Source organism: Lampris incognitus, chromosome 14, assembly GCF_029633865.1.
Source record: "Lampris incognitus isolate fLamInc1 chromosome 14, fLamInc1.hap2, whole genome shotgun sequence".
Classification (NCBI taxonomy): Eukaryota; Metazoa; Chordata; class Actinopteri; order Lampriformes; family Lampridae; genus Lampris; species Lampris incognitus.
Window position 1 is genome coordinate 47,047,849 of NC_079224.1, and position 22,234 is coordinate 47,070,082.

The window sequence follows — 22,234 nt, forward strand, 5'->3', positions numbered from 1 at the left end:
CTGAATGTTGTGCTGGAATGTAACGTGCAATGTGTCTTAGGATGCTTTATTTATTTGTTTGTTTGTTTGTTTATTTCTTAATTTATTTATTCTTTTAATTTGTAATTTGTGATATTGGGCTATACAAACCAAATTGACTTGACTTGACTGTGCATATTTATCTTTCGCCTGGTCCTCGTGTGAGTCTGCTTGGATGGCCACACGATGGCGCCAGTGTGCATCTCTTGCCCATGTACTGTTCTGTCTCTTGTCTCTGACATACTGCTGCTTGCTGCTTGTGTGTGAGCTTGTGTATGGTCTGGGTAGATTGTGGAACTGAATTGTCCTTCTGGGAGAAATAAAGTTGTCTGAATGTGAATCTGAAGTACACAGTGCAGACAAACCTTATGGCTCTGCTGAGAGTGAGCATCAGGTATTTTAAGTACACATTGGGTCAGCACATGTTCAACAGGTTGATTTTACACTTGGCCCAGCAAATGCCCCCATTCATAATGTACCCCCCACCCCCAAAACAGAAGAAAAAAGAAAAAGAAGAGTGGCTGATAACACTGGAGGGTGAACATTTTCAGCATGATGGGGGAGATGTTGGGGGAGGAGAGGGAGGAGAGTAAGTCAGCAGATCTTCTGTTTCATCTGATAGTGAAAAAACGTGTGATTTAGTGTGGATATGCAACTGCATCCACTTTGGACATCAGCCGGTTGGTTTCTTCAGCCATGACGTCATCAAAGTGACTTCGTCAGCCTCTGAGAAAAAGAGACTGACAGTCTCCTAGATGAATGATGACACGTTTCTCCCATGAAACCTTGTGTCCAGATGAACTGATTCAACTTTTCTGGGATTCTACACCTGGATGATTGAGCAGGCATCAACATATTCATGTGTAGTATTCTAGTTTTAGAAGAAACACAACAATAAATCCCATACTGTCTCACATATAAACCCAACCACAAAAGATAAACTACATGATGACAGGAAAAGAAAGACAACCTGAAGGTAATATAAAATATTTAATAATAACTCTATTCTATCAAAATACCTTAAAGATTAGATTATCCTTAAACCAGGATATCTTGATTGTTTTATTTGAATATCCTTGCTAAACCTATCTGGAGAGTGACTTGTAATAAGCTGTCAGAGTTGATCCAGTCATTGTTTCCTCTTCAGCAGGAAGTGGAGTTTGACAGACAGGGAAACAGATCAGATCTCTGAAACCAGCACATCTTTAACTAGGTGATTGTTGCTGTGCCACAGTTTCTGTTTGACGTCTGACATCAGCCATGCAGTTCCTCCTACCACTTGTTTTATTCACTGGCTTTACTGGTAAGAAACACTTTGGCAGCTCAGTATTTGTTAAACTATGAATCCCTTTTTAACAGAAAAAACAATGATGTAGATTCAATATATGACATGATTATTGACTTTTTAATCATTTCTACCCATCTGCAGGTTCCAGTTATCAGCAAACCATCCAGTCCCTCCAAGACAGAGTACATGGTCTAGAAGGTGCCAAAGTTACTCTCTCCTGTAAATACTCCTCAGCAGACTACTTATTTTGGTATCGCCAGGACGCAGGAGAACCACCACAGTTTCTAATATCCTCCACTAAATCAGGTTCAATAATGAACAGAGCAGATACAAACTCCAGACTGTCTGTTAAAGTGAATGAGACTCAAATGGAAGTGGAGATGTCCTCTGCTGCAGTGACAGACTCTGCTGTGTACTACTGTGCTGTGAGGCCCACAGTGACAGGAAACCCAGAGTCACTGTACACAAACCTGACAGTGTCTGACAGAACATTTACACACTTCAGCTGCTTATGTCATTTAACAGCAGAACAATCAAGTAGAGTTTTAATATCAGCTCATTAGAAACAAGGTGAGATATTTAGTATCTCTAATCATAGCATGGCCATGGAGGATCCTTGTTTCTGGTTGATGGAAGGTTTGCGTCAAAACCTTTTAATGCACACATAGTTCAGCTCAAGGTTAAATATTGTTATAAATTCACACGCAGGACAAGAAGTTGCTGCACAACATGTTGAATTAGTATTGAGTCCAATTAACATTCAACATTTTAGCTTAATGGCTAACTTTTTGTTCATAATATTTTACTGCTCACTTCAAAACATTAGTTACAAAAAATTAAATGTTTTTCTTCTAATATCTTGCCAAGTGATCATTCTATAAGCAGAATAATTCAACCGAAGTTATGTGATAAAGAATTTTTACATTCTGCACTTTGTGTCATGTGGTTCTTTATTTTGTATTGTAGTTTAAGATACTTTCACGCATAACTTGACGTGGATTATCTCTTGCTAATTCAGTCACGCCCCCAGAGAATGTTCATAGGGGTGGCCAAATGGGGCCACTGAAAATCTTGGGGGGGCACACCAAAACCAAAAGCCATGACTGAATTTCAGGAATTCTATTATGCCGTTGTAGTATACTGTATAGGCTAATTGAAAACTGCCAACATGAGAGTTAAGGAATCGCCTACTGAAATACTTTGGTTTCTTGTTTTTTACAGTTAATGTTACTACATATCTGATGTGCATAGACTAATACTGGTACAGTTAACATTTTGAGTTCCACAACAGTTCTGTTTTAATGTGTTATGTATCTGTATATATTGTAAAGTGTTAGATGATTCATTGTTGGATGGTATATGTGTGACGCAGTGACGGACGATCAGAAGCGACTGGCTGCCTGGCTATGCATTTGTTACTTTCTTTGACATGAATTATTATGAAAAATATACATTATTGATTTAAATGAACGGCACCTAATGTAAAATATCAGATAGAAGGATATTATGGTTAATCAGAAGCATATTCTGCAAATGCGACTTGTGGCTGGGGGGGAGGGGGCAGCAGGGGGGCCAGGGATAGTATCAGGGTGGCCGTGGCCGCCCCTGGCCACACCTTGGGGGCGCCACTGTGCTAATTCTGTCCCCCCTTTGTTATATCTTAGGAAAATATTACTGATGGCCATTGTCTGTTTAAATAGAGGCACTCTATAAGGAGGACCTTTCTTTCCACAGTTTTTGTCTCTGTCATGGTTGGTGAGACTTATTGACTTTGGGTCATGTTCAGAAACCATTTAATAATTATAATGACTAATGTTATTCTATGCCGTCCTGTTTAGAACAACACATTTATCATTTCTTATAATGTAAGAATTACCTTATATATATTTTAGTAAAGAGAACAAAGAGGTGAAGTGTTTGTTGTCAATGTTTTTCATAACACAATGCAAATCTTCTTCAGGTTTCCTCCATAAAAGACAAAAAAAAATCTAAATACTTTAATATCTACAATGTTAAATTTGTGATTCATTTGCAAGGATTCAACAACATGCATTCAACTTTACATGAATCACACAAACAATAATAACATAACACTTGTTCATTGTTTCAAGACAATTCCCCTCAACAGGAATATGGTGTAAAATGTGTTGTACTGTCTGAACCTGTCAGCAGCAGTAATAACAGGGGATTGGTCATCAGCCCTGTCACTCTGAACAAGCCCATCCTTCGAATCTACCACTTAGTGTTGGAGCTAAAACAAGGTTCCACAGTGAGACACAGGAAGTCCTCTCTGGTCACTGGAGCTCATAGTTACTGAACAGAAGAGCTATGAGCTTCCTGCTCATCTCACTGCTGTTGGCTGCTATGTGCTTTGGTAGGACACAACTCTTGGTTTGCTTGTTATTAATCTGAACTTTGTCTTGTTGATTCTTTTCCTCACACTGACACCGTCTGTTGTTGTCCCACAGAATGCAGAGCTCAAAAAGACAACGTGCTCCAACCCAAAGGAGGTGTGACTGTTGGTGAGGGAGAGACAGTAACACTGGACTGTCACTATAACACCAGTGACCCAGGTCCATCTCTTTTCTGGTACAGACAGGCTGCAGACGACAAGCCCACATTCATTCTGAGCCGCTTTACTTTTGGATCAGGGAACAAAGCGGACGGGTTCAAGGAGAGATTTGATTCCAGCCTGGATTCCAGCTCAAGATCAGTTCCTCTGAAGATCCAGAGTCTGCAGCTGTCTGACTCTGCTGTGTACTACTGTGCTCTGAGGCCCACAGTGACAGGAAACTGCAAGACGTACTACACAAACCTTTAGAGTGTATATCAAGAATCCAGAGACAGCGCAATGATAATCCAGATCCACTAGAGGGCAGTATTCACATTTTAAAGACTTTGGTTCCTTGCTGAAGAAAAACACATTGGACAGTTTGACAAGCCAGCTTCCTACAACTGCTGATTTGTCCAATGTGTCAATCCAACATTCAAAAACATTTGATTCTGCATTGAAACGTTAAACTGTCTTGATAAAGAAAAGTATGAATGTCTTCTGTAGATTCGTTTAACAAATTCTGCATTGTATTCTAGTCTTAGAAGAAAAATAACTTGATGGAAGTCAGAGCTTGGTGGTTCCTTGATGGAAGCGAGACTGCTTGACTAATCCATGGGACAAGTAGCAGTGTGTATGGTGACAGGTGAGTGGTGGTGTTTAGTCCTGCTTATTTAACAGCTATTCTTTCAAGACTCATTATTTTAGCTCCCTGTCTTACTTTTGAACACGCATACAAAACATGGTGTTCCCTGGTCGTCACTATAAATCGTTCACCACTGTGATGAGAGTCATCACTTCTGTTCACTTGACAGTGAGGAGTTCCACCAGGGGGAGTTAGTGCGTGGGAGGATCACGCTAATCCCCCCCCCCCCGACCAGGCGCCCCGATCGACCAGAGGAGGCGCTAGTGCAGCGACCAGGACACATACCCACATCCGGCTTCCCACTCGCAGACACGGCCAATTGTGTCTGTAGGGAGCAAGCCGGAGGTAACACGGGGACTCGATCCGGCGACCCCCGTGTTGCTAAGCAACGGAATAGTCCGCTACGCTACCCGGATGCCCTGAGAGTAGTCATTTTAAATGAAGGCTTTATTTGGTTTTAAACCACAATAGTTGGTTTCTACCTTGTCTGTTCTTCACATGGCTTGTGGGCCTGTACGTTCACTGAATGTTGTGCTGGAATGTAACGTGCAATGTATCTTAGGATGCTTTATTTATTTATTTGTTTGTTTGTTTGTTTGTTTCCTCATTTATTTCTTCTTTTAATTTGTAATTTGTGATATTGGGCTATACAAACCAAATTGACTTGACTTGACTGTGCATTTTTATCTTTCGCCTGGTCCTCGTGTGAGTCTGCTTGGATGGCCACACGATGGCGCCAGTGTGCATCTCTTGCCCATGTACTGTTCTGTCTCTTGTCTCTGACATACTGCTGCTTGCTGCTTGTGTGTGAGCTTGTGTATGGTCTGGGTAGATTGTGGAACTGAATTGTCCTTCTGGGGGAAATAAAGTTGTCTGAATGTGAATCTGAAGTACACAGTGCAGACAAACCTTATGGCTCTGCTGAGAGTGAGCATCAGGTATTTTAAGTACACATTGGGTCAGCACATGTTCAACAGGTTGATTTTACACTTGGCCCAACCAATGCCCCCATTCATAATATACCCCCCACCCCCAAAACAAAAGAAAAAAGAAAAAGAAGAGTGCCTGATAACACTGGAGGGTGAACATTTTCAGCATGATGGGGGAGATGTTGGAGGAGGAGAGGGAGGAGAGTAAGTCAGCAGGTCTGCTGTTTCATCTGAGAGTGAAGGAGAATAAAAAGCCGTGACACATGTCCCCCCAGTTCTAACATCCATCCGTCCCCATACTTTTACACTTCCTGCTGAATATGAGAGCAATCGTGTATGACAACTAAGTGATGACCTCATTCATCAGGAATAAAATCAGATATCAGAGTTTCAAGTAAAATAAAACTGCCAGGAGCTTGGGGACGTCACGTTCATCAGAAACAGTCAGAGAAGTGTTGGATGGGGGTGTTGGGGGAGGAGAGGGAGGAGAGTAAGTCAGCAGATCTGCTGTTTCATCTGATAGTGAAAAAACGTGTGATTCAGTGTAGATATGCAACTGCATCCACTTTGGACATCAGCCGGTTGGTTTCTTCAGTCATGACGTCATCAAAGTGACTTCCTCAGCCTCTGAGACAAAGAGACTGACAGTCTCCTAGATGAACGATGACACGTTTCTCCCATGAAACCTTGTGTCCAGATGAACTGATTCAACTTTTCTGGGATTCTACACCTGGATGATTGAGCAGGCATCAACATATTCATGTGTAGTATTCTAGTTTTAGAAGAAACACAACAATAAATCCCATACTGTCTCACATATAAACCCAACCACAAAAGATAAACTACATGATGACAGGAGAAGAAAGACAACCTGAAGGTAATATAAAATATTTAATAATAATAACTCTATTCTATCAACATTCCTTAAAGATTAGATTATCCTTAAACCATGATTAATTGATTGTTTTATTTGAATATTCTTGCTAAACCTATCTGGACAGTGACTTGTAATAAGCTGTCAGAGTTGATCCAGTCATTGTTTCCTCTTCAGCAGGAAGTGGAGTTTGACAGACAGGGAAACAGATCAGATCTCTGAAAGCAGCACATCTTTAACTAGGTGATTGTTGCTGTGCCACAGTTTCTGTTTGACGTCTGACATCAGCCATGCAGTTCCTCCTACCACTTGTTTTATTCACTGGCTTTACTGGTAAGAAACACTTTGGCAGCTCAGTATTTGTTAAACTATGAATCCCTTTTTAACAGAAAAAATAATGAGATAGATTCAATATATGACATGATTATTGACTTTTTAATCATTTCTTCCCATCTGCAGGTTCCAGTTATCAGCAAACCATCCAGTCCCTCCAAGACAGAGTACATGGTCTAGAAGGTGCCAAAGTTACTCTCTCCTGTAAATACTCCTCAGCAAACTACTTATTTTGGTATCGCCAGGACGCAGGAGAACCACCACAGTTTCTAATATCCTCCACTAGATCAGGTTCAATAATAAACAGAGCAGATACAAACTCCAGACTGTCTGTTAAAGTGAATGAGACTCAAATGGATGTGGAGATGTCCTCTGCTGCAGTGACAGACTCTGCTGTGTACTACTGTGCTGTGAGGCCCACAGTGACAGGAAACCCAGAGTCACTGTACACAAACCTGACAGTGTCTGACAGAACATTTACACACTTCAGCTGCTTCTGACCTTTAATAGCTGATCAATCAGCAGATCAAACAAGGTCACTAAAAACAGTAGTTAGTATCGTATCTAGTAGTTAGTATCTCTAATCATAGCATGGCCATGGAGGATCCTTGTTTCTGGTTGATGGAAGGTTTGCGTCAAAACCTGTTAATGCACACATAGTTCAGCTCAAGGTTAAATATTGTTATAAATTCACACGCAGGACAAAATGTCGGTGTTAAACATCTTGATTTAGTATTGAGCCCAATTAACATTCAACATTTTAGCTTAACGGCTAACTTTTTGTTCATAATATTTTACTGCTGAGTTCAAAACATTCATTACAAAAAATTAAATGTTGTTCTTCTAATATCTTGCCAATTGTTCATTGTATAAGCAGAATATTTCAATCCAAGTTGTGTGATAAAGAATTTTTACATTCTCCGCTTTGTGTCATGTGGTTCTTTATTTTGTATTGTAGTTTAAAATACTTTCACGCATAACTTGACATGGATTATGTCTTGCTAATTCTGTCCCTCCTTTGTTATATCTTAGGAAAATATTACTGATGGTTTAAATAGGGGCACTTGACAAGGAGGACCTTTCTTTCCACAGTTTTTGTCTCTCTCATGGTTGGTGAGACTTATTGACTTTGGGTCATGTTCAGAAACCATTTAATAATTATAATGACTAATCTTATTCTATGTCGTCCTGTTTAGATCAACACATTTATCATTTCTTAAAATGTAAAAATCATCTTATTTATTTTTTTATTTATTTTTTTAGTAAAGAGAACAAAGAGGTGAAGGGTCCATCACGACATTAATTTCTAAACCTCCATCTCCATAACAGTACACAGACCAAGACAAGGGGAGGAGTTAGAGAACTGAATGTCCAAGACTTCATGTTGGAACTGAAGAGCTGCTGAGTTATTTTCACTTGGTGATTCAATACACTTCAGTCATGATGTTACTCCATTTAATCTGGCTGATGATATCTACCTTTCATACTGGTAAATATGAAATGGAAGAACATATATCCTAATATTATCCATAAGGTATTTCCATGAACTATTGTGTTTGTAAAAATCCATGTGTCTGTCTAGGGCTCTCTGAGGATTCAGTTACACCATTTCATGATAGAATTCTGGCTTTGGAAGGAGACAGGGTCACTCTCTCCTGCAACTACTCCGTCTCTTCACCGAACCTTTTCTGGTATCGACAGTACTCCAGCTCACCTCCACAGCTTCTCATCACGGACTATTCAGAGAAAGTACCAGGGTTGACTCTTAAGCATGAGAGAGAAAGAAAAGCGTTTCATCTGGAGATGTCCTCTGCTGCAGTGACAGACTCTGCTGTGTACTACTGTGCTGTGAGGCCCACAGTGACAGGAAACCCAGAGTCACTGTACACAAACCTGACAGTGTCTGACAGAACATTTACACACTTCAGCTGCTTCTGTCATTTAACAGCAGAACAATCAAGGAGAGTTTCCATAGACACATAATGAAAATAATGTATCTGAGTTCATAACTGGACTACTGCTTTTGGACTTTGTTATGATACAGCCGTATTTATATTTAAGTTTAACTAAATATAACTTGTTGTTCATTCAGTGGAACTGGATTAGTGTTTTCTTTCCCTCCTCTATGTATTTTGTTACTATAACTGTGGATGAGATGTGGTCATGGCTTTGATGCATGTTCAGGACACCATCAGGATACTATTTGACAATGTTCAAGATCAATGTTTCTCATTAACTTGATAGAGACGGTTGGACCTCCACCTTCCTATGACATTAGTTACACCACATGAATGACTGACTTCAAGCCTTTAACTTTAGTTTTCATGTTGGCTGGAGTCTGGTTTCAGGACTCATATCTTTGTTTACTTGTTGTCATTTAGTCCATTCAGGTTCTTCATAGTGATGAAGAGTCATGTAGAGCTGAGTGGAATCACAGCTGAATCCTCAGAGATACACTGAGATGCTAAAAGTTCTTCAAATTATGAAAACAGATCAACAGTCTGAGGATGATTTTAGCTTTCAGACATCTACAATTAAAATGATGAGGGAAAAACAAACCTTTATTTCTTTCCAAACACTCCATCAACTTTGCTGTGATTCCATCAGTTTATTAGCACATCACACCCACACTCTTTAATGACACAGGATGAATGTACTTTTCCAAAACAAAGATTTCTGAATTTTTATTATCTATGTTATTCATAACACAACGCAATTATTCTTCAGGTGTTCTTCATAAAAGGCAAAAGAAAAAAAAACAAAAACAAAAAACAAAACAAAACACAAACAAAAACAAAATCCAAATAATAAATAGCTCAAATTTTAAATATTTGAATATTAAATGTCTTTCATTTTTAAAGATGAACCAAAATGGATTCAACTTTATAAGAATCACATAAATAAGAACAACATAATACGTATTGAATGTTTTAAAGACAAGTCCCCTCAACAGGAATATGATGTAACTTATAACTTTTAACTTATTTTAAACTTATTTTTAGCTGGGTCTTCATGTGTGTATATCTTATACTGTGTTTGCTGTGTTTGTCTGTGTCTGTCTTGCACTGTTTGGTGAAGCCACAGCCCTCATTTCATTTTTAACATGTGCCTGCACATTGTTTTTAATGACAATAAAATTGAATTGAATTGAATTGAATGTAAAACGTGTTTTACTGTCTGAACCTGTCAGCAGCAGTAATAACAGGGGATTGGTCATCAGCCCTGTCACTCTGAACAAGCCCCGCCTTCAAATCTACCACGTAGTGTTGGAGCTAAAACCAGGTTCCACAGTGAGACACAGGAAGTCCTCTCTGGTCACTGGAGCTCATAGTTACTGAACAGAAGAGCTATGAGCTTCCTGCTCATCTCACTGCTGTTGGCTGCTATGTGCTTTGGTAGGACACAACTCTTGGTTTGCTTGTTATTAAGCTGAACTTTGTCTTGTTGATTCTTTTCCTCACACTGACACCGTCTGTTGTTGTCCCACAGAATGCAGAGCTCAAAAAGACAACGTGCTCCAACCCAAAGGAGATGTGACTGTTAGTGAGGGAGAGACAGTAACACTGGACTGTCACTATAACACCAGTGGCTCAAATACAAATCTTTTCTGGTACAGACAGGCTGCAGACGACAAGCCCACATTCATTCTGAGCCGCTTTACTTTTGGATCAGGGGACACAGTGGACGGGTTCAAGGAGAGATTTGATTCCAGCCTGGATTCCAGCTCAAGATCAGTTCCTCTGAAGATCCAGAGTCTGCAGCTGTCTGACTCTGCTGTGTACTACTGTGCTCTGAGGCCCACAGTGACAGGAAACTGCAGAACCTACTACAAAAACCTTTAGAGTGTCTATCAGGAATCCAGAGACAACACGATGTTAAACCACACCCACTAGAGGGCAGTATTCACATTTTAATCTCATTGTCACCTTGTTGAAGAAAAACACATTGGACAGGTTGACAAGCCAGCTTCCTACAACTGCTGATTTGTCCAGTGCCACTGCCAACACTACAATAACACATCTTCATTTGCACTCCAGCTTCAAAGATGAGCTGTGGTTAATTGTTCCCTACGTGTCAAATCTTAATGTTGTTAAACATTTTGTTATAATGTAAATGATGCTTCTTAAATGAAATGAAGAAAATCAATATTGAACAATCAGTAAAATACAAATTTAATAGAATGCTATATTTAGATTAATGTTAATACATTGTGATATAAGTTACAAATAAAACTTTCAAGGCAGCAAAAACTCCTGTGCTGTCCAAATCTGGTTGAGGTTAAGTCCTCATTTTAACAAAATTTGTAATATGCAATTTTATTTTGCAATATTATATACATGTTATTCAATATTTAATTGTATTGGGAAGAAAACAGCTTTCAATCCAATACCGTCTCCCATATAACGATAGACAGAAAGAAAGAAAGAAAGAAAGAAAGAAAGAGAGAAAGGCACTTTATTTTGTCATTGTACAGGTTATAATGAATGTGTTCTTTGCATGTAATCACCCTATTGTATAGGAGCAGTGGGCAGCTGCAGCACCCGGGGACCAACTCCAATTCTTCTTTCCATTGCCTTGCTCAGGGGCAGAGACAGCAGTATTAACCCTAACATTTCTTTTTGATGGTGGGAGGAAACCAGAGCACCCATAGGAAACCCACGCAGAACATGCAAACTCCACACAGAAACGACCTGGTACGGCCTGCGGTTCGAACCCAGGACCTTCTTGCTGTGAGGAACAGTGCTAAACACTGGGCCACTGTGCTGCCCCAAACCCACCCATATGAGATGAATGGAGTAAATGAAGGCAGCAGCAGCAGCAGCAGAAGAGCCATGTGGACATGCAGTAAAACAGCTGCTAGTGGGTCTAGTGAAGGACACAGAGGTTGGCTGGCATGTGAGGAGTAGTGAGGAGGTTGGTGTGAACAGTGGGTGAATAGGAGGAGCCAGACACACTATGAGGGGAGGACGTTAGCAGGAAGGACTGGTAAAGTCCACAGTGCAACTAAAGAGACAGCTGAACTAACAGCAGCATGCTGCTCCATCTCATCTGGTTCCTTTCTGTACTAACAGGTGAGTCTGCTGTCACCATGACACCCTGCTGCACACTGACTCTGACCATACAGGCTGACAAGCAGACACACACATTTACCATCACCAGCAGGCTCAGTATGGACAACAACCAACACACAAAGCCCACAGTAACTCACTGAATTACCACAACGACACCTTTTTTCTGCAACACCTTCTTGGATATTTCCAAAATTTTCAGGTAGTAGTTTGGAAGAAGAAATCAACCCCACGACCCTTTCAGTCCAAAGTGTAGAAGGAGCCAAAGTTATTCTATCCTGTATTTACACCGGCTCACCTTACAACCTTCAGTGGTATCGTCAGTCACCAGGATCTACAGCCCAATTCCTCCTGTCTGCATCACCCAGCAGTCAGCAGTCAGTGGTCAGAGGACAACCTGAAGATCTCAGACTGTCAATCAGCTTCAACGGAGAACAGAAACGAGTGGATCTGGAGATGTCCTCTGCTGCAGTGACAGACTCTGCTGTGTACTACTGTGCTGTGAGGCCCACAGTGACAGGAAACCCAGAGTCACTGTACACAAACCTGACAGTGTCTGACAGAACATTTACACACTTCAGCTTAAGTTACAATTCAACTTTATTGTCATGTGTATTTAAACACAATTAAATCCTTGTGCTCGGGTCTCTGCCTTAAAGAGTGTGGGTGTGATGTGCTAATAAACTGATGGAATCACAGCAAAGCTGATGGAGTATTTGGAAAGAAATAAAGGTTTGTTTTTCCCTCATCATTTTAATTGTAGATGTCTGAAACCTAAAATCATCCTCAGACTGTTGATCTGTTTTCATAATTTGAAGAACTTTTAGCATCTCAGTGTATCTCTGAGGATTCAACTGTGATTCCACTCAGCTCTACATGACTCTTCATCACTATGAAGAACCTGAATGGACTAAATGACAACAAGTAAACAAAGATATGAGTCATGAAACCAGACTCCAGCCAACATGACAACTAATGTTAAAGGCTTGCAGTCAGTCATTCATGTGATGTAACTAATGTCATAGGAAGGTGGAGGTCCAACCGTCTCTATCAAGTTAATGAGAAACATTGATCATGAACATTGTCAAATATGCTGGTTTGTAAGTAATGAGCATGTCTTTTATATAGTGTGGTGCAAGACCATTTAGCACTTTGTGGACAATTAACACAAGTTTAAAATGGATTCTAGTTTTGACGCGGAGCCAATACAGAGATGTAAGAACAGATGTAATGGCCTCATACTTTCTACTTCCGGTGAGAACACGCGCTGCCGCGTTTTGAATTAACTGTGGTTGGCGCACAAAGGAATTTGGGAGGCCGGTGAATTGTCCAGTAAAGTAGTCTAGTCTACTTGTTATAAAAGCATGGGTTAATTTCTCACAGTCTGATTTTGAAAGAAAGCCCTTAGTTCTGAGATGTTGTTAAGATGGTAGGAGGCTGATCTTGTGAGATGATGGATGTGGCTCTTGACATTCAGATCCCTGTCTATGATTAAACTGAGATTTCTAGCTTCACTTCTGCACTCCAGAGGCAGAGAGCTGAGACGAGCTGCCATTCTCTGTCTCTGAGTCTTTGCACCAAACATAAGCATTTCATCAAAGCATACAAAAATCTATCTATCTATCTATCTATCTATCTATCTATCTATCTATCTATCTGCATTTCATCAAAGCATACAAAAATCTATCTATCTATCTATCTATCTATCTATCTATCTATCTATCTATCTATCTATCTATCTATCTATCTATCTAACACACTTGTATTTCAATAACCACTCATGCCAAGATAGGAAAAACTTCCAGTTTTGATTTCTGCCATTTACATTCCAGTCTCCTGCAGGCCCACTTAAGAGCACGTGTCTCATCTTAAACCAGGGTGTAGGCCTCTTTAGTCACCTAGCTCTGGTAGTGAGAGGTGCAACTGAACCGAGGAGACTAGAGAGGGCCACATTTAATTCACTAGTGAAATCTTCAAGAGTGACTCACTACGGTGAAAGGATCCAAGACTTTAGGCAGCTGCTTGCTAAATGCAGCTCCAGTGGAGGGACCAATGTGGCGAGTGGCAACTACATCTGTGCCGACATTACCTGGATAAGCCAATAATGCATGAGAAAATGATCTGACACAGCAGATGTGGTCTGCAAGTAATTCAGATCAGAAACAGGTATCACTTTAGATAAAACCAAATCAAGGGTGTCACCAATGAGTCGACTCTTGAACAAACTGAGCGAACCCAACAGTATCAGCTCGTGCCAGAAAGGCTTTTCTTAGCGGATCAGCAGCCTTATTCAGATGAATATCTAAATCACCAAGAATTATAATCACATCATAATGAGTAACAAGCCCTGAGACAAATTCTTCATATTCTTTAAGAAACACTGATTAGGCGTCCAGGTAGTGTAGTGGTCTATTCCGTTGCCTACCAACACGGGTTATCTCCGGTTCGAATCCCCGTTTCACCTCCGGTTTGGTCGGGCGTCCCTACAGACACAATTGGCTGTTTCTGCGGGTGGCAAGCCGGATGTGGGTATGTGTCCTGGTTGCTGCACTAGCACCTCCTCTGGTCGGTCAGGGCGTCTGTTCAGGGGGGAAGGAGAACTGGGGATAATAGCATGATCCTCCCACGTGCTACATCCTGCTGGTGAAACTCCTCACTGTCAGGTGAAAAGAAGCGGCTGGTGACTCCACATGTACCGGAGGAAGCATGTGGTAGTCTGCAGCTTTACCCGGGCCGGCAGAGGGGGTGGAGCAGTGACCGGGACGGCTCGTAAAATAGGGTAACTGGCCAAGTCCAATTGAGGAGAAAAAAGAAGAGGGGGGGGGTCCAAAAAGAAAAAAAGAAAAAGAAACAGTGAGTAAGAGCCAGGAGGTCGATAGAGTATCACAACCTGGACTGAGGTGAGTCTATTCATGGCTGAGAGAGATGAACCCACAAGGTCCTCAAATGATTGGAATTTAGATTCAAGAATAGAAGAAAGAGTGAAAATAGATTTATATATGAGGGCGACACCCCCACCTTGTTTATTTGCCCGAGCTACATAGGCATATGTATAGTCGGGTGGAAAAGCTTCATATAAGGGAAGGAAACTGTTTTGTTTCAGCAATGTTTTACATAAACCAATCATACCGAAACTATGCTCAAGAACCAGATCGTTTATTTATAAGGCTTTGGTACACAGTGATCTGATACTTATGAAACCAAAGTTAAGCATCGTGTGGAAGTGATCAGTAGTAGGCAGGACTTAAGATCTACCAATAGGTGAAATACTGTCTGAACCTGTCAGCAGCAGTAATAATAGGGGATTGGTCATCAGCCCTGTCACTCTGAACAAGCCCCGCCTTTGAATCTACCACTTAGTGTTGGAGCTAAAACAAGGTTCCACAGTGAGACACAGGAAGTCCTCTCTGGTCACTGGAGCTCATAGTTACTGAACAGAAGAGCTATGAGCTTCCTGCTCATCTCACTGCTGTTGGCTGCTATGTGCTTTGGTAGGACACAACTCTTGGTTTGCTTGTTATTAATCTGAACTTTGTCTTGTTGATTCTTTTTCTCGCACTGACACCGTCTGTTGTTGTCCCACAGAATGCAGAGCTCAAAAAGACAACGTGCTCCAACCCAAAGGAGGTGTGACTGTTAGTGAGGGAGAGACAGTAACACTGGACTGTCACTATAACACCAGTGGATCAAGTCCATATCTTTACTGGTACAGACAGGCTGCAGACGACAAGCCCACATTCATTCTGAGCCGCTTTACTTTTGGATCAGGGGACACAGCGGACGGGTTCAAGGAGAGATTTGAGTCCATCCTGGATTCCAGCTCAAGATCAGTTCCTCTGAAGATCCAGAGTCTGCAGCTGTCTGACTCTGCTGTGTACTACTGTGCTCTGAGGCCCACAGTGACAGGAAACTGTAAGACGTACTACAAAAACCTTTGGAGTGTCTATCAAGAATCCAGAGACAACACAATGTTAACCCACGTCCACTAGAGGGCAGTATTCACATTTTAATCTCATCGACTCCTCGTTGAAGCAGAAAACATCAAATTTCTTAATGAAGTTGTGAAAACGGTGATTGTCAAATAAGTTGAAGTAAATGAATACTGAATAAATAGTTAACTACTTATTGAATTGAATGAGGTGTATCAAAATTAATGATACTATTATATGATAGCAAACAACAACTAACAGTTATGAAGAAAGAACATATTCATGTGTTCCAAGTCAGAATGAGGTGAATTTCTCCTTTTAACAAACTTGGTAACTGTTTTTAAAATATCATATACATGTTAGTGAAGATTCAATTGTACTGGGAATAAAACAGGTTTAATAATAAAACATTATATACTGTACCATCTAACCCTAAATAAACCATCTGAAGTGCACCATCACACCATCCCATCCTACCAGCATGGAAACCTGTCCAGGTCCAGGATTGGGACTCTGGCTTCATCTGTGGCTCCTCCCCTTGACTACAGAGGAAGCTGCAGGCAGAGAGCTGTTTATTCCAACCTGTAAAGATCTGACCCATCACAGCTCATCAGAGACACCACTACTTTCACATCACAACATTCATCCATTAGATTTTCTCTGAACAACCACGATGACGCTCATCACAATTTTACTGTTCTCAGCTCTTGTCAGTATGCAAACACTTCCATAATAAATCAGGGAGCTATGTGTTTTCTTCATGTGTTTTTAACGTTATTTCTTCATGGTGTTTTTGTGAATGTAATCAGTCTGGTGTCTGGTAGGTGACACCTATGAAGACGCCTCACTGCCACCAGTTCTGAGCTGTTTTCAGTGGAGGGTCACAGTGTTATTCTCCCCTGTAATTATACACTTCAAACTGATAATATTCAGTGGTACCAACAGAAAGCTGGATCTATTCCCACTTTCCTTCTCCTGGTCACAGACACAGCAGTACCTTCTGTAGTCGAAGCAACACCTCCTCATCCTCGACTTGCTGTTAGACTGAATGAAAGGAGAAACCGAGTAGAAGTGGAGATGTCCTCTGCTGCAGTGACGGACTCTGCTCTGTACTACTGTGCTGAGGCCCACAGTGACAGGAGACCCAGAGTCACTGTAATAAAACAGCACATCACCAGAGACTCCAAACACAACAGCTCACATATGTATTTGGTTATACTGCCACCTGCTGGACTCTCCTGAACGACGACAGCATTTCCTGATGTTTTCAGGATACTGATTTAAGACAAGAGGAGGAGCAAAGTTCCCCCTCAGTGCTTATGACTGAATTTTTACTTTGAATCTTTAAAAGGAGATTCATTCCTGTCCAGCTTCCTCTCACCTTCTACTCTTCCTCAAGTTAGCTTTGGTGATGCTCTCTTCTGTTATTTTATTGTGTGCCATATGGGGTAAGATATCCTGTCATATTTTTCTCAAAACCTAAGGTCACGTTTGATCTGATTATTTTTTTTTCTTATTGTTTTAAACAACAATAAACAACAAATATACAAGCATGTTGCAAAATTTGACACGCTGAACCAAAATGTCTCTGACATACTGATGATTGTCACTTGTCTTTGAGTTTGTGTATGGTCTGGGTAGATTGGAACACTGAACTGTCCTTCTGCAATAGATAAAGTTGTCTGAATCTGAATCTGAATCTGAATGAAAATGCTTGAATTCTGTGTTTCACCTTTTTCTTCCAGCTCAGAGTTCTGCAGACACCATCAGACCAGATAAGAATACTGAAGATGTAACTGAGGGTGATGAGGTTAAACTCTCCTGTAGATACAACAGTTCTAGGTTGACACCTTGTTATGGTACCGCCAGTATCCTGGATCAGCTCCACAGTTTCTCACAATGGACTCCTCAGGATACAAAACCAACGCAATATCAGGAGTGAACATCCAGCATGACAAAGAAGAGAAGCGAGTGGATTTAGAGATGTCCTCTGCTGCAGTGACAGACTCTGCTGTGTACTACTGTGCTGTGAGGCCCACAGTGACAGGAAACCCAGAGTCACTGTACACAAACCTGACAGTGTCTGACAGAACATTTACACTCTTCAGCTCAAGGCCAAGCTGAAGTTCAACATTGTTGTCATGTGTATTTAAATACAATGAAATTCGTGTGCTTTGTGCTCTCTCTGTCTTAACACAAAGGACACAAGGACACCCCCCCAACCCCCCCCCACAATACAGACCTACATAGACTATGTACACAGAATTCATACATTATATACACAATATACAGTACACAATAACAAAAGAGTGTAAGGTGCATATGGGTGCGCCAACTGTTCAGCAACTTCACTGCCTGTGGAAAGAAACGATTACTGAGACGGGTGGTGTGTGATTTGATGCTTTTACATGGAAGGAGTGAGAACAGAACATTAGTGGTGTGGTTGGTGTCCTTAATGATTTTTGGGCTTTCGTTTTGCAGCTAGTGGTGTGAATATTATCAAGTTGTGGTAGTTCCCTGCCAATGATATTTGCTGCTGTTGTTTCAGTCCTTTGCAGCAGTCTGCAGTCCTGAGCAGTCAGGTTACCAAACCACACTGTGGTACAGCCTGTGAATATGCACTCCGTGGTATTGAGATAAAAGTTAATAAGAGTTTATATATTCATACCAAATGTGTGCCAATGTGACGCCTCCAAAAAGATGGTCTCTGCTGTGCCTTCTTGAGGATGCAATTGGTGTTGACAGACCATGTGCTTGTGTCAGTGATGTGTAAACTGAGAACTCTAAAACTGTCCACAATTTCAACATATTATCCATTGATGGAAATAGGAACGTGATTTCCTTCAGTCTTTCTAAAGGCAACAATGATTTATTTTGTCTTACTGACATTGAGAGAGAGAGGTCGTTATCATGGCTCCATATGGTTAAATCTTCCACTTCCCTCCTATAGGCCGTCTCATCACTGTCACTTATTACTCCAATCACTGTGGTGTCATCTGTGAATTCAGTGACGCTGTTGTTGTCATATTTGGCTACACAGTCGTGTGTAAACAGACTGTACATTAGGGGGCCTAGACATCAGCCCTGAGGTGTGCCAGTCTTAAGAACTAATGTGGATGATTATGTTTTACCTATTCTCACAGTCTTGGACGGGCCTCTCAGGAAATCAAATGACCAATTACAGATAGAGTTGCCCAGACCAAGACCTCTGAGTTTCAACAACAGTTTGGATGGTACAAATGGTATTGAAAGCAGAGCTGTAATCAATAACTTTGTCTACAACTTATGGAGATGGTTTCAGATAAACCCTTCATGTAACAATTGTTACATTACATGAACATTTGACTGGTTGACTACAAATCTTTAAGATTAGTTCTGAAGTTGGTTGGAGTTTGGTTTGATAACTCATGTCTTAGTTTGTTTCTGTCCAGATAATCCAGACATTTGCAAAAGGCAGCATTTTTCTTATAAAAATTTCACAACAACTTTATGCACAGTGTTGACTGTACATTTTTTTAAATGTCCATGTTATTTACAAAATATTGCACTTAGTTCACATCCACTCAAGTAAAAACAGACAACCAAACAACCCAATTCATGACGTCAAAAGATAGGTAGACAAATGTTTGATGCAACTGTAGAAGTTGAATATTAAGACGTGTTCATTGTTTTAAAGGGCAATTCCCCTCAACAGGAATATGATCTAAAATGTGTTGTACTGTCTGAACCTGTCAGCAAGCCCCTCCTTCAAATCTACCACTTAGTGTTGGAGCTAAAACAAGGTTCCACAGTGAGACACAGGAAGTCCTCTCTGGTCACTGGAGCTCATAGTTACTGAACAGAAGAGCTATGAGCTTCCTGCTCATCTCACTGCTGTTGGCTGCTATGTGCTTTGGTAGGACACAACTCTTTGTTTGCTTGTTATTAATCTGAACTTTGTCTTGTTGATTCTTTTCCTCACACTGACACCGTCTGTTGCTGTCCCACAGAATGCAGAGCTCAAAAAGACAACGTGCTCCAACCCAAAGGAGATGTGACTGCTAGTGAGGGAGAGACAGTAACACTGGACTGTCACTATAACACCAGTGGATCAAGTCCATCTCTTTACTGGTACAGACAGGCTGCAGATGACAAGCCCACATTCATTCTGAGCCGCTTTACTGTTGGATCAGGGACCACAGTGGACGGGTTCAAGGAGAGATTTGATTCCAACCTGGATTCCAGCTCAAGATCAGTTCCTCTGAAGATCCAGAGTCTGCAGCTGTCTGACTCTGCTGTGTACTACTGTGCTCTGAGGCACACAGTGACAGGAAACTGCAAGACGTACTACAAAAACCTTTAGTGTCTATCAAGAATCCAGAGACAACGCAACGATAAACCAGATCCACTAGAGGGCAGTATTCACATTTTAAAGTCTTTGGTTCCTTTCTGAAGAAAAACACATTGGACAGTTTGACAAGCCAGCTTCCTACACCTGCTGATCTTTCCAATGTGTCAATACAACATTCAAAAACAGTTTATTCTGCATTGAAACGTTAAACTGTCTTGATAAAGAAAAGTATTAATGTCTTCTGTAGATTCATTTAACAAATTCTGCATTGTATTCTAGTCTTAGAAGAAAAATAACTTGATGGAAGTCAGAGCTTGGTGGTTACTTGATGGAAGCGAGACTGCTTGACTAATCCATGGGACAAGTAGCAGTGTCTATGGTGACAGGTGAGTGGTGGTGTTTAGTCATGCTTATTTAACAGGTATTCTTTCAAGACTCATTATTTTAGCACCCTGTCTTACTTTTGAACACGCATACAAAACATCATGTTCCCTGGTCGTCACTATAAATCGTTTACCACTGTGATGAGAGTCATGACTGAGCTGGACTGGTGCATTTTCTGCAAGGCAAATGCTTTGTTCCTGATTCATTTGGCTGCCCTGGAGGAGTTGTGTCGAGAAGGAAGGGAGAGGCGGGGAACACACTCTTCTGTCGAGCTGTCAGGTTGCTTGAAAGACGAAGCGATGACAGCAAGTAGGAGAAGAACAAGTGTGCTCCTGCTGTGAAAGCACAGAGGCCTGGCTGCAATGGAAGGAGCTGGGGAGTCAAGACAAATGACATTTCTCCCAAAACTAATCGACTTTTCCCTCTCCCCCCCCTCCCTCTCTCTCTCTCCGCTTCTTCATCTGTGGATTGGGTACACAGAGTTTATAGCATATCGATAACATCCAGCAAAAACATGACTTTATCAATAACATTAGCACACTAAACAGATAATATATGATGCATATCAATAGAAGGTTGATTCTGCAACTGTATGACTGTATTATGAGAGATATACATTATTGATTTAAATGAACGGCACCTAATGTAAAATATCAGATAGAAGCATATTATGCTTAATCAGAAGCATATTCTGCATATGCGACTCGTGGCTGGGGGGGGGGGGGGCAGCAGGGGGCCCAGGAATAGTATTGGGGTGGCCGTGGCCACCCCTGGCCACCCCTTGGGGGCGCCATTGTGCTAATTCTGTCCCCCCGTTGTTATTTCTTCGGAAAATATTACTGATGGCCGTTGTCTGTTTAAATAGAGGCACTTGATAAGGAGGACCTTTCTTTCCACAGTTTTTGTCTCTGTCATGGTTGGTGAGACTTATTGACTTTGGGTCATGTTCAGAAACCATTTAATAATTATAATGACTAATCTTATTCTATGTCGTCCTGTTTAGATCAACACATTTATCATTTGTTATAATGTAAGAATCCCCTTATATATATATATATAAATATATATATATATAATATTTTAGTAAAGAGAACAAAGAGGTGAAGGGTCCATCATGACATTAATTTTTAAATCTCCACCACCACAACACTACACAGACCAAGACAAGGGGAGGAGTTAGAGAACTGAATGTTAAAGACTTCATGTTGGAACTGAAGAGCAGCTGAGTTCTTTTCACTTGGTGATTCAATACACTTCAGTCACAATGTTACTCCATTTAATCTGGCTGATGATATCTACCTTTCATTCTGGTAAATATGAGATGGAAGAACATACATCCTATTATTATCCATAAGGTGTTTCCATGAACTATTGTGTTTGTAAAAATCCATGTGTCTATCTAGGGTTCTCTGAGGATTCAGTTACACCATTTCATGATAGAATTCTGGCTTTGGAAGGAGACAGGGTCACTCTCTCCTGCAACTACTCTGTCTCTACAAACAACCTCTACTGGTATCGACAGTACTCCAGCTCACCTCCACAGCTTCTCATCATGGAATATTCAGAGAAAGTACCAGGGTTGACTCTTAAGCATGAGAGAGAAAGAAAAGCGTTTCATCTGGAGATGTCCTCTGCTGCAGTGACAGACTCTGCTGTGTACTACTGTGCTGTGAGGCCCACAGTGACAGGAAACCCAGAGTCACTGTACAAAAACCTGACAGTGTCTGACAGAACATTTACAAACTTCAGCTGCTTGTCATTTAACAGCAGATCAATCAAGTAGAGTTTTCATACCCACATAATGGAAATAATCTATCAGAGTTCATAACTGGACTAATGTTTTTGCACTTTGTGCAAATATAGTTATCTTTATATTTAAGTTT

At 40.9% G+C, this 22,234-nt stretch overlaps 1 protein-coding gene and 1 gene segment (V, D, J or C); both read left to right on the forward strand.

Annotated features, from left to right (window-relative positions):
* Window positions 1-3,661: 3,661 nt before the first annotated feature.
* Window positions 3,662-4,127, forward strand: LOC130124539 (T cell receptor alpha variable 14/delta variable 4-like; the record flags this gene model as incomplete). The annotated part of the segment is given in 2 exon segments: window positions 3,662-3,680; window positions 3,775-4,127. Coding segments are annotated over 2 exon segments (372 nt in total), but the record flags the coding sequence as incomplete, so codon positions are not given.
* A 5,888-nt stretch (window positions 4,128-10,015) lies between these two features.
* Window positions 10,016-22,234, forward strand: part of LOC130123577 (T cell receptor alpha chain MC.7.G5-like) — a gene marked incomplete at its 5' end in the record, with an annotated part of 74,536 nt that continues 62,317 nt past the window's right edge. Inside the window, 2 exons of the mRNA XM_056292792.1 lie at window positions 10,016-10,034; window positions 10,129-10,442. Coding sequence (XP_056148767.1) covers window positions 10,016-10,034; window positions 10,129-10,442 — 333 coding nt within the window. The remainder of the gene's footprint in view (window positions 10,035-10,128; window positions 10,443-22,234) is intronic.